Raw genomic sequence first — 14,083 nt, forward strand, 5'->3', positions numbered from 1 at the left:
TTTCTCAATAACATAATATTTATAAAAATCTATAAGTAAGGGTCGTGTTTGAGGAGCTTTTTTTCTTTATATTCGGAGGTGCAATCTTGGGCGAACTATTGAAATGCAAGATTGTTTTACATATCCGGCAGTTCAATAATATTATGTGCCCATGATTATGAAAGTGGACTAAGTCACTTTTTGCATTGTTTAAAGAAAAACTTTCATAATAATTTTCTTATAACGATTTAATTATGTTTCTTTTATAAAATCACTAGAGGAGCAATAAAGAAGTTTATTTACTGCAATTTAGCTTTCAAATAAACTTTACCCCTTAAATAATAATTATTTTAAGGCTAGATTTGAGGCCATTTTTGAGAGTGACTTAGTCCACTTTCATAATTAAGGGCACATATATCAATAATATATAGGTTTATGTAATGTTGTGGCGTGTTGCGCTATTTTATAAACACTAATGTTAAAAAAATAACGAAAACAGTGCAAATTTTTTAAGTGTGTAGGTACTTCAACCCCTCCGTATGAAAAATAGAGTTTTATTTATGTATTTACAATAAAAAATTTTTTTTAGATTACCATTGATTCCTTCATTGTCGATGTCCATATCAAAATTTTTCACCAAAATCAATTTGAAGTTTAAAAAAGAACACTTAGAAAATTCACTTTTTTTATATAGAAAAAAATCGTGTTTACCCAAGAAATAGTCGTTTATTTATTTGTGAGGTGGAGAAAGGGATGCAATAAACAATAAAATTCGCATTTCCGGCCAGAAATAGACAAAAGTTTGACTCAAGTTCTTTCTGTTATTATTCATATATTTTGACAACTCTTATAATTTGATTTGCTTTAAGTATGAACCAGTTCTGGGGGGGCACGTGCCCCCGTGCCCCCCCCCCTGGATCCTCTCCTTTTCAGCTCCTTTTCAGCCCAAAGTTCCAATAGGAACTCTTCATCCTCGGTCCCCCACATTTTTTTTGTCTATTTTTTCTGCTCTGCCATTTTCTATAATTAATGAAAGAAATAAAAAAAAAATTTGATTTATATTATCAAAAAAAAAAAACAAACCGCATTTGCAAAAAAATTAGTTATCTTTGCTTGTCAGTTCTGTTTTTTTTGTCTGCTGTCAGTTCTTTTTTTTTTGTCTGCTGTCAGTTCTTTTTTTTTTGTCTGCTGGATTGTTGCTGAATTCCTGAAAAGGTTTGTTTGGTTATTTCGTTTGGAGTCGAATGTTTTCATTTTCAGGTTTTTGGCAAGTTTAATCAAAAACTTGTGTTTTACGAAAACTTGTGGTTTATGAAAAATGTATGGAAAAACTTGTGTTTTTGATATAGGTTTTTAGGGTTTTTCGCAAAAACCGCGTTTTTGACTTGGTGTGAAAAGGCTATAAGGTTGATCTATGTGAGAGAAATCACGCCATATCTTAAACAAACTTGTCGAAAATGACATTCAGGGTAAATGCTCTATTTGTGCAAAGTGCGAACTGTAAAGTGAAAAGTGAATTTCCAATTCATGGTTAAGGCAATCTCAGGTTATTTGATTACTGTTCACAGGTAGTGATTGTCAATCACAGGTCAAAAATCACAGGTCGTGATTTTTTTCTCATCTCTAATAAGAAAAGATATTCTTCTTTCAAAAACTGTTTAAATTCCCGATATCTCTTTGCTCGAGATATCTTATGTTTTAGTTGAATCGTTTATTTTCAAAACATGATAAGTCCATTTTGAATTTTTATTGTTGAACCCTCAAAAACGATGATTTTATTTATTCTTATGAATTCAAATTTAATAAATAAATAATTTGTTGTGTAAGGATAATATTTGCATTTAAAGTAAAAATCAAACTTGTATATATTTTGTATAATATTTTGTCAGCAACTTTTTTTGATAAAAGGGACTTATAATGTTTTGAAAATAAACGATTCAGTTAATAAGCCAAAGAGAAACTAAACTTAATCTAAAGTTAAAGTCACTGATCACAGAATTTTTGCCACAAGAACCAAAATATACTTTTCTAGAGGTTTTTGGTTTGCTGAACTCGAATCCGTAATCAGAAAAGTTCTATTAGCCTCCGTTCTTGAAACATAACCGTTACACAGATAACTATGAACTAAATATAAATTGTGAATAAAAATGATTATTTTTGAACTTTTTTGACTGTACACGTGCGAAAAGCGACTTTTTGAAAAAGAAAGATTCCCAAACTGAATCTTCGAAATTATAACAGTTAAAAATTTTGAAATAATTTCTTTGAAATATTTTGTTTGATAATTCGCACATTTCTTTCCTGAAATTATTATTATTGGTGCAAAAACATTATTTGAAACAAATTGAACTAAGAAACAGCACTACATGGGTGCGTTCACGTACGCACAGATACCCTATCCAAGATACCTGAGTATCCGATACGTTTGTGAACACGAATCAGCTGTTCTACAAATCTCCCATAAGATACACGAGAATCCAGAAATTTTTAGGATAGATACATTTGGATTTTTTTTCTTGTCAACACATGTTTACGATCAGCTGAGATTTTACATGTGATTACAACAACACAAAGGTATCCGGATACCCTTGGATCGGTACGTGAACGCACCCATTGCCACTGCATTTAAACAAACATACCCGTTTCATTCGTTGCACTCGGTCCTTCAAATAGAGAATTCGTCTCTCTCGGTACAAAGAAATCGAATGTTGAGCATGTGGAGCAGAGATACCCAAAGGAGATGGGAAACTTCTGACGTCTTACTGGTTTGCCTACAACCCTTCAAGCAAGAAAACGGAGTTCTGTTTGATTTCTGCATTTGGACACGCCATTTTACTCACACATTTATAACTTTTTGTGTATGAACACAAAGTCGAAGGAGAAATCGTGGTGAAAATACCAATACATATGCAATCGTGTTTATAATTTCCATACTAATTTGAGCCGCCTTGGGACCCGTTTTGTAGTCGAGCTCTGACTCACTTCGGAGCCGATTCAGAGCGAGGTCGGACTCATTTGCTTGAAGGGAAGCTGTGTCGTACACTTGTAGCTAAGTATACGTGAAAAATCGGACGCTTTTGGCTAAGTATGCGTGAAAAGTCGTACACTTTTGGCTAAGTATGCGTGAAAACACTGTGGTTACACTGTGTGTGTTTTTCACATTTATTCACGAATAAAAAAGAAATTACAACAACACGAAATAAACAAATGGGTTTTGGGGGGTAAAACGTATGAAATTTTCCCATCTCCTTTGGGTATCTCTGATGTGGAGTGTTTTTTATTTTTCTAGACTCTAGTCCAGAGGGAGTTTCAATTTCATTGTACTCTATTTGGTAGGACAGGAATGAAAAGAGTGCACTGAAGAAGTGTACCCGTTTGGGAATAAAGAATAAAAACCAAAAAGAATTTAATACCCTGATCTTATGGCCGCCTACCATATTCCTAAGCACATAACATAACAACAAAAATTCTGGTTACAGAGGCTTTTATTATATAGCATATGCAATTATTTTAATATTTCGTTAATAGTGAAGGATGCTCATAGTTTATTAAAAAATAATGTGAAATATAATGTTATTTATACCCATTTATAGCTTGCTATGCAAAAAAATTCGGACCAAAGGGATATGGATATGGTCAAGGAGGAGGTGCCCTGCAAAGTGAATGTTACTCAAATGGGTATGTTTTAATTTAAATATTGGTATTAATAGTTCATATTTGAAAATTTAAACTATAGGTAATAATAATTTCCATACAGGTAAATTTATCTCGCATATTAGTTCCTAATAAAAATCAGTCCTGTATCCGTATTCTGCAACTATCGATGGCGATCAGCGATAACCGTTTTTGAACTGTTAAAAGATCTCATTTTAAAAAATAATTTCGTTTAGACTCAGGCTACAGCCACGCCCTGAGCGGCTGAGTGTCTGAGCGGCAATCCTGAGCCACGTGGTGGCCACATCCTAAGCGGCGATCCTGAGCGGCAATTTCAAAACCCTACAAGTACAAGTGCTGAAAATTCGATGAGTATTCGGCTCACATGTTGGAGTAACAATTCTTAATAAAATAAAGTTGGAATGCCATATTGTAGTTAATGTAGATCAACTCCTAAAACCAAAATTTTAAAAGAATCCAATGACCTGTTTTCGAAAATTTGATTTTTCAAAAAAAAAATTCAACATTTTTTCAAAATTCCAAAAATGTATTTCTTCAAAATTTTGTGATTTATACTAAGCCTATAATTATGCTTGGTGCACCACAGGTATCGTAAGATGAGGTTTAAAAAAAATTAATTTCATAGAATCAACTGCACAATGCACACTGCAGAGTCTCCAAAAACTGCTACATTCTAAGTTTGAAGAGAATTGGTCCATCCATTTAGGCTGTAGCTTCTTAAATAGGCAGAAATTCGAGTCACCCTGGAGTCGTACCGTACGTTCCATTCCTGTCGGGTCCTATATATTTTTTTTTATTTTAATAAAATAAAATTAATATTTTTCCTCACTAGAAACCATAATTTTTACCATTTACTGAAATGTTCGTGTTAATTTAGAATGTAATATCTATGGTTCGCCGCTCAGGATTAAATTTAAACAGAACAGACCTGAGCGGCTAAGCGATGCACATATTTGCCAGTTTTACGAGGACAAAATTATTTTTCCGGTTTATCTCCATCGACAAGGTAAAAACCTTTATTTAGTTCTTGAATTAAGTATTTTAACTGTTGATTTCAATGAAAACATTTTTCTTTCAAAACCAATTTTCGATCAAAGAAAAAGTGTCAAGAATGGACCCAAATGGTTTATTAAAACGCTTATCAATGGAGTATATGGTACCTAAGCATTTTAAAAAACCTAAAACGTTTAAAAGGGACAAATGTGTCGAAGTTGCACTTAGTTGCATTTTTTTTTACAGATTCAATTAGATACGAGTTTAACCTTTAGAAAACATTAAATTTTATCACACAATAATGTGAAATAATATAACTTTTCTCCAGGCCGTGTGTGAATTGCTTTAAATAGTTAACACCGTGTAAAATTTTTGACACTATTGAGGTGAACAAAAAAATTTCAAAAAAAATTCATTGTTTAAAATTTTTTTTGCCTTTTTTCTGCAACCCTTGTATATAGAAACTATAGTACTATCATGAATTCGATCGACTGAAGCGCCGTCTGGTTCAAGGGAGCGGACCTAATCCTGGAATGATTTAGGCAGGAGTGGGGGACTAAGAATAATCAGATAATGAAGAAGTCACCAAAATATTGGAATATTATTTAAATATTGGAATATTATTTACATTTTCAATTTAGGGGGAATGTCACTATTTAGCTTTGTAGATAGAGGGAGATAGAAAGATGCATAAGTAGAAATGGAAATTGTTTATTAAAAATTGAAAAAAAAACTTAAAACGTACAACCGCGGTTGCCCATAAGTAAAAATTATTATTTTTATGTAGTTAAACAGATTAGATTCTAAGAACTTATTTTGTTTTCAAATAAATTTAAAAAATTGTAAATAAATACATAGTAGATATTAGTTTTTTAACCAAGACAAATATATAAAGTCTTATGATAAATAGTAATAGCAAAAATATTTAAGTTTCGTAAAAGAGTTATAAAATTCCCCCATCAGATTAATGATGTCCGGAAACATTTAATATTTTTGAATTAACAAAACGTAAATTCTGTAAAATATTTGTTTGAATCTTCTCTCTTTAATAAGTGAGAAGAATTTTTAACTTCTTAGAAAATAATGAAACATTAAATTTCAAACATGGTCTCGAAACATTTTATCAATACTTGCAGTGAATGTGGCATAAGATGATTGTATTTAAGTGTATGTATTTCGCGTTTATAAAAATCTGCTTAAATATTTTAGTTAAATTTGACTAATGTGGCAATCACGTTTGAAATAAAATTTAAAATTGTATTCTTCTTTGAAAATGTTTTTTTTTTTTTTTGTATTCTTCTTTTTTAAATATTTTTTCCTTGTTTCCTAAGTGATTGATGTCGAATAGAATATTTTGTTTTGAAAACAAAATTATGTTTGATATTTTCTTACGCAATGTTGCAACATTTAACTTAACTGTAATTTATTTTATTAATGAAATAATAAAGCGAGTAATGCTATATTATTATTTTATGTACTTTAATACATAAAAACAAAAACTTTTGCTTTCTTAATACAGGGCGCTCTACAACTGATTATTCTAGAAAAGTGGATTTTTTATAATTTTCGCGAAGTACCATGTGTTTTCGTGTTTTCTGTATTTCTGATCTAATTTTTGACCACCGGTATGTAAGCGATTTTTGAACCTAATGAAACAGTTTTTTTAATGGTGAATCAATATTTTGATAGCACTAAGCTTAAAATTAAGTAAATTAAAACCAGCTTTATAAAAAAATAGTATTAGTTATTGAAAAAAAAGAAAAACAGTTCTGTGGCTCCTTCGGGGCACCTTTGACTTTTGCAATGTGGGCACAGTTTTACGTTGATTTTGGGGAATTAAATATTAAATAAATTATTTAAAAATAAATCGACATCGATTAATTTTTATTAAGATTTAAATGGAGAGATTTTTTGAAATATTTTATGGTTTTTTGTTTTTTCTTCTTCTTTTTAGAAAATAAATTTTTTGATTTTTTTTTTTCGTTATATTGTTTAGTAGATTGTTTAAAACCAAAAATTTTTTTTTCTAATTAAACAATAGACAAGCAAGATTCGCTGATAGTTTTAAAAATATAATGCACACGATGTGGGGTTTAATCCACCATTGTCAAATGTACCCCTTTTAAAGTCAAATGTGCCCCGGTCCCGGGGCACTTTTGACAAAATGACTTTTTTTAGAAAACATTATTTTTTTAAATATTGTAATATAGTAAAACAAAAAAATTTACTGTTAGTATAATCTTGAATAGTCAATAAATCAAATACAAAACAAAACATTGGAAAAAATTAACAGTTTTCGAAAATACAGACCTTTGAAAACTAAGTGTCAAATGTACCCCCTTCTCCCCTACATTGTACACATACAATGTAATTTTTAATTTTTTTTCATTTTAAGATTTTTGTTAAATTTTTGAGCTTTTTTATTAATTAAAACGAAAGGTTTAAAACTTGACAAAAATCATAAAACTTAAGAAAATATTTAACATTTTGTTATTCCAAAAACTAATGACCTTCCTTTGAATTTCATCTGACTCGTTGACGCTCCCTTTTATGATTTAGTTTTTAACTTACTTTATAACTTAAAATGATGCAGTTTAAAACTTATTTTTATATTAGATAGATAGATAGATAGATAGATAATATTAATATAATAATATAATATAATATTTTTATATTATCAATTTTAATTATAAGGTAAAAACTATACCTAATAAATAATAAGCGATACAAGATAAGTTAAATGTTGCAACATTGCCTTAGAATATATCAAATAAAAGTCCCAAAACAAAAATCTATTCAAATTCTCAAAAATAAATTGTTTGATTTAAATATACTCAAATTACTATCACCTAGGCAACAACAAATAAACAAAGCGTTGTAAACAAAAAATATTTTGTTTACATTTCTCCTTCCCTATTTCCAGGCAGTCGAAATTCAAACATATAATTTCGGTTTTTTTCTCTTTATCCTTTTAAAAAGATGAAAGTACCTTTCTCCCTCTTACACACGTATTTTATTCCTTCATTCTACTTTCCAAAACTGGAATAAAGCTACCGCAGCGCACCCTAGTTCAAGGAAGCGGACCTAATAAATTCACATTCATGATAGTACTATAGTTTATATATACAATGCTGCATAGGGTGGTCCAATTTTTTGGTTTTTACATTTCCGTTGTTCCCCACTCAAAAATTGGTTGCGTATGTGTTTTGTATTACTCGCGTGAAATTTCAGCTTTTTAGGTGAAGTGTAAGTGGGCGCTCAACAGGCTCAAAGTTTTTGCTCAGATGCTGTTTTAGCTAGGTGCTCATGCCTAGTAAATTACTTTTTTTTTAATTTATCCAGTGAATTAAGTTGTGGCGTGGTCAAGTTTTTCATGAAATGTTTTTTCTTTCATCAAAAACACTAGTTAAGTGATGTTTTCACAGATTTTTTTTTTTTGTTCTTTTAAATTCGTCTGTAAGTATTTTTTGCTTAAAGTTAAAATAAAACTGAATTAATCAATGAAATATGAATGACTCAAAACCAAAGAAACATGAAAATCATTAACTTGGTTGCCGGAAGCATGCGTGCTTATCATATTTAAGCCTGATTCCAACTCTAATCCAAGTCCTATTACGATATAATCAGATATAAAGGGTAACAAAGTCTAATATTTCAAAGCTGATGAGCGCCCTCTTCCTTTTACTTTTGAGAGCTAAAATTGTCAGCATTATGTTGGTATAGATGTCTGTAGCAAAATAATGGGTGGGGAAGTAATGAATTATATGGTTTATTTTTTTGCCTTATAACGTGGACCACACTAATGCTGCAACAAAAAAAAACCATCAGCAAAAAAATTTAACCTAAATTAACCAGGTCCCAGAGCCCAATACATTTTTGACAGCTGAAAATTTTGTATTCACCTCAATAGTGTCAAAAATTTAACACGGATTTAACTATTTAACGCAATTCACACACGGCCTAAGATTCAACTTATCACACCTATTTATAAAAGTAATATAACATTTAGATTCCGTATCTTGTAGACAGTTTCGTATCTTTATCAATATTCCGTAAAAACATTTTTCTATAGCCACTTAAAAAAAAGTACTTACTTAAGCACTGTCGCTAAATTATAAACAAAAAATAATTTTTTCTTTGGGCTGAAAACTTTGATCTATAGACCGCTGCTGTTAGTCACCTGGAGTGATAATTAATTTTAAAACTATAAGAAAATGCTAAGCAAGTTATCTACTTTTAGTAGGATGTTATTTTTTTACGTTTGGGTCAGTTTAAAATTTCGTGTTTTGTCCGCCTAAATTCATTAAATACACGGTTAAAAATTCTGGAGTATTTTTCAATACAGCTCTTGTATTAAAGCAATTTTCAATACAAAAAATATTTCCAAAATATTAAAATTATTTTTAATCTTTTTTGTATTAAATTTCAATATTTAAGTATTAATTTTACTACTTGTAATACAAAAATTATTAGAAAACAATTTCCGTGGGTTAAATTCTAATCTTGTATTGAATTTTAATGCCGCTGTATTAGATTTTAATATTTTTGTATTATATTTGAGTATATTGTATTACATTTTAATATAATTGTATTAAAATATAATACAAATTTATTTAAAACTAATATAAAAAGTATTAATTTGTAATGAGAGAATATTAAATTTTAATCAAACGTCAGCAGCCACAGTACACATAATAAGGTAATATATTCCGAACGTTGTCTAAATTTGTTTGTCAAAAATGGCCACCAATCTGTCAGGTCGGCCTTTAATTTTTATATTTTAATCGCGGTAAACAGGAAATTTATTTTTGTGTTAATTTATAAAATGTCATTTGAAAAAATTATAAATTAAAAAATAACCAATTTCTTTGTGTTTCTTCGCGGAAAATGGTGAATAATTGTTAACAAATTAGTGGTGTGCACGGTTTTTGGTTTTTGTGCGTTTTTCGTCGGTAAATAAAAGAAATAAGATTTGGAATATATTACCTTTTAATGTGAACTGTGGTCAGCAGCATCCATTTTAAAAATTAAAAAAATCCATTGTTTGAGGTACCTTTTCTAAAAAAAATATAATTAATATTTGTTAATTTGTACTAATTTGAAGGCGCTTTGTGTTTTTTCGAAGCAAAACACATACATTGCAAATGAATTTTGATCGGCAATAAGATTTTACATGCCGGAGTTTGTGAAAAATGTAAAATAGAGACAATAATATCACCATTATTATATTATTTATGATTAATATTTATTTTCAGTAATGAATTTAGGAAAAGAATACTTATTATTAACTTTAAATACATTTGGTATTGAATTGAAATATTTTTGTATAATCTTTTAATAAAATTCTTATTAGAAATTATTACAAAAAGATTAAATTTTAATATACAATAATTGAAATTTAATACATTTGGCATTAAATTCTAATATAAACTGTATTATTTTTTGATACAACTATATTACATTTTAATACATTTTTTATTAACTACAAAATTTTAATATTTGTCTTGTATTAAATTTTAATACATTTCTGGTGTAGACCTACATATATGTAACCCAAAAAGTATTAAAAAATACTCCAGATTTTTTAACCGTGTACCCCTATGCAATGCCGTCTTTACCAAAAGGGCACACGGGACCCAGGCCCAGGGCCCCCATTCTCAGGGGGGCCCGAAGGAACGAAAATTTCTCTCACACATATATTCTCAAAACATTTTTGTCTGGCAGACCATCTACCAAAAAATTTTAGTTTTTATATGGAATATGGCAACTAAACAATCAAATAGTTTTTTCTACACCTATACGGAAAACATATGTTTTCAAAATGAAAACGAATTATGTTGAATCCAAACGACCAACCCCAAATTCAATTTTCCAAAAAATAAGACAATAATATTTTCAAAACACAAGAAAAAAATCTTTTTTTTCCACTGTAGGTAAGATTATTTATTATTGATTAATAAATACAACGAATTCTCTTCCATTATCTTTTTCCTTATTTGTGGTGCGTGTTAAAATCAGTGTAAAAATATGTGTAGATTCGTATTAAAAGACGAAAAAAGATCAATTCGTTGGCAAAAAAACATCAATACTTTTTCCGTTGGAAAACGTTTAAGAAAAAACTATTGCCGTCTCGTCGACACACTGAATCATTTTTTTTAGTATGTAACAAATTTCAATAAAAATAACTGTTCTGATTAGCTGATAATATGCTTCACATGATTCAGTAGCTTTTTTTTTTAAATATTGTTTCTATCACCTTACAGTTCGGCATGTAAAAACCGATGTGTACACTACCTAGGCTATCCAAATTAAACTTTCTCTCATTGGTGAACTTAAAAGTTTTTCCATTTTTCATCCCATAATCTATACTTTTCACCGAGGCGAAGGCGGGAAAGTTTATGCCTTGACAAGAGCGCCGGTTTTCCACATTTTCTTTCGTAGGAATGACTTAATTCCACCTTAATTATTTGCTGCACTTGTCGTACTCCCACTACCAAGTTTATTTTCTCGAAAACTTCCCTTGCTGTCAAATTCTCACGAAAAATACTTCATTTTTTGTCAATTTTGGCGCTCTCTCGACCTGATCGTTTTAGGTAACCATACTTCTCATCTTTGTAAATTAAATTATCAATTACACAATCGGACCTTTCTTCTACTCCAGATTTTTCGCGGTTGGACAATCAATTTTCATTGTAAGCCTTGATTTTGCCCATTTCTGCCAGCGTCAAGGGTTTTTCACGCCTTATTTAAAAATAACCGAAAAAATTTACTTATAAAATGTTCATAATGGGTTACTTTTGGTTACATTTGATCTCACTAAAACACACTTTTAATGTGAAAATCAGCTGTGCCTTTATAATTATTTCGCACCAGAAATTCAAAAAAATAATTTTTAAAATTAAGTTTAACGAATTAAATAAAAATAAAGGGTGGCAAACAATCCAGTATATACTTGTCATCTTATTCGTGCAAGGAGTAAAAATTAAATATCCTTTATATGGTTTAAAAACGAAAAAAATCTACTGCCTTTATAATTATTTCGGTGGGTGTATTAGTGAAAATCATTTTAGAATAAATTTTTTTTTGCACAGATTTTGTTAATCCAGGGATATTCTTTAAATATCATTAGTTTTCACTCGATTATTAAGTCAAATAAAAAAAAAAAACAAAAATAATTGAACGATATAAAATCATTTTTTTTTTTTTTAATAACGGTACTTTTTTATTAGACAAACATTCCGACAGAATTTACTTTCTTCATTAATCTAACCATTTGAAAGATATTCAAGGTCAAACTTTAAAAAAAATTCTGAGAAATTTTTTCTATTTTTAAAATTTTCTGGTTTACTGAGAATATATTATTTTCAAATTAGCAAGATGTTTTCTTGTAGGGGCTCAAACGCTCTACAAAAAAGGGTTTTTAGTAGAAATCGATTGCTTTAACCGTTTAGAAATCGATTGTTAAATAATTGATTTTTTTTTTAAATATAAGATTGTTGTAAAAATGGAAATCTATGAAGCTGAGGATCTTCCCATTAATATTAAAAGTTCATATTTGGTAAGTAGGTACATTCTAGAGGTAGGTGTCTAGGAATAGATTTTTCGAAGTATAAAACAAAAGAAAAGATTTTATTTTTTTGACCCACCCTAATATACATATATAATATATGTATATATATATAAATATATATGTATATATATAGGGTGGGTCAAAAAAATCGAAATTCTGTTTTTTGATATGGTACTCCGAAAAATCGATTGCTAGACCCCTCTACACACCAAATATGAGCACTTTATATTAATGGGAAGGTCCTCCGCTTTGCAATGTTCCATTTTTACATCAAGCTTCTACTAAAAAACAATATTTTTTTTATTAATTGACTTTTTAGCAAATTTCTTTTCAGATTCATGTAGGAAATTGAACGCTCTACAAAAAAGGCCTTCCACACTTTTTTCGTTTATCTAACCGTTGAATAGATATTTGAGGTCCAAAAATCGAGAAAATCTTTGAAAATTCGTTTTTTGTTCTTAATTTTGCAACAAATTGAAAAATTATAATAATCAAACGCGCAAGACATATTCTTGTTGGAAAATCAATTTCCACAAAAAAGGTCTTGTTAACTTTTTTCATTTATCTAACCATTCTAAAGATATTCGAGGTCAAAGTTAAAAAAAAATATAAAAACATTTAATATTTTTAAAAAATTTCCAATTCACTGAAACTTCATTATGTATTTTCAATTTAGCAAGACGTATTCTTGTAAGGGCTTAAACGTTCTACAAAAAAATTCTTGGAATCAAATTGATTGCTATAACCGTTTAGAAGATATTCGTATCCAAACCAATGCTCACTGATTTCATTAGTTTTCTTATGACCCGTATGCATTGCGACTAAAGTAATTAAAAAAAATAAACAAACTGAGTGAATTAAAAAAAAAATAATTTTTACATAAAAAATTAATTTAAATGAATTAAAAACATTTTCTGAGCTATTGTGGTTAAGAAAAGAACAAATAGATAAAGCTCCGAAAAAGTTTTAATGCATTTAAATTAATTTTGTGTTTAAAAATATTTTTTTTTTTTAATTCACTCAGTTTGTTTATTTTTTTAATTACTTTCAGTATATTTATATTTTATATTTTTTATGAAAATAAACTGGGCTTTAATAAAAAGCACAAAAAATTAATACTCATTAACGTGTTTTTTTGACTTAAATGATATGAAAGTGTAAAAAAACCGAAGAAAATTGTTTTTGATGCAAAATTGTGGAAAAACGGTTGTCCGCAGAAAAAAAATTTTGAGACAAACTTAAACTGTAAATTCTTTATTGGTTGTAAAAAAATCTTTCAAATCAAACTAAGTTTGGCAAAGATAAGGCAAGTTTAAGGACAAGAGAGCAAAAATCATAAAAACCGTGGTAACTCGAAAACGGGACGAAAACGAGAAAATTACCTCTTAAGTTTTTCGACTTAAAATTACCTCAGGAATCCATGGTTTTCATTTGGGGCGGTGACTGTGGGACACCTGGTATACATGCAAAACATTTTTCTTAACCTTTTTGTTAAAATTATGAAATCTGCTTTATCTTCAGTCAAAATGATGATGTTCAAATCCTTGAAAAACTTCAACTCTATATGAATAATGGACTAAAAAATTATGTAGAAAAGTTTTAAATTAATTTTTTTCTTGAATTTGAACTTGAAATTTGAATTTGAAAAAACGTGAAACTAGAATTTTGACGAGGATAACGTATACCGTATACCGATGAAATATTGAACCGTTGGTTTATATGTATATATGTCACTTAATATTTCCTTTTTAATTGCATCTTCTTCTTCCTTTTTCTCGGCGCTGTTATGATCTCGATGTCGAGGGGATCATAACTATCCCACGTTACTGCTTCACACTAGTGATCCGCTTGTGGGGTTCGCCGGGT

General features: G+C 29.3%; 1 protein-coding gene across 8 annotated transcripts in view; it reads left to right on the forward strand.

Annotated features, from left to right (window-relative positions):
* Positions 1-14,083, forward strand: part of LOC129906893 (muscle LIM protein Mlp84B-like) — a 387,782-nt gene that overhangs the window by 152,841 nt on the left and 220,858 nt on the right. For 4 of the 8 annotated variants that reach the window (XM_055982883.1, XM_055982887.1, XM_055982884.1 and 1 more), the window contains one exon: positions 3,573-3,657. The exons of the other annotated variants lie outside the window; for them this stretch is intronic. In XM_055982883.1, coding sequence (XP_055838858.1) covers positions 3,573-3,657 — 85 coding nt within the window. The remainder of the gene's footprint in view (positions 1-3,572; positions 3,658-14,083) is intronic. 8 annotated transcript variants of the gene reach the window in all.

The sequence above is a fragment of the Episyrphus balteatus genome, chromosome 1 (assembly GCF_945859705.1).
Source record: "Episyrphus balteatus chromosome 1, idEpiBalt1.1, whole genome shotgun sequence".
In the NCBI taxonomy this organism is placed as follows: Eukaryota; Metazoa; Arthropoda; class Insecta; order Diptera; family Syrphidae; genus Episyrphus; species Episyrphus balteatus.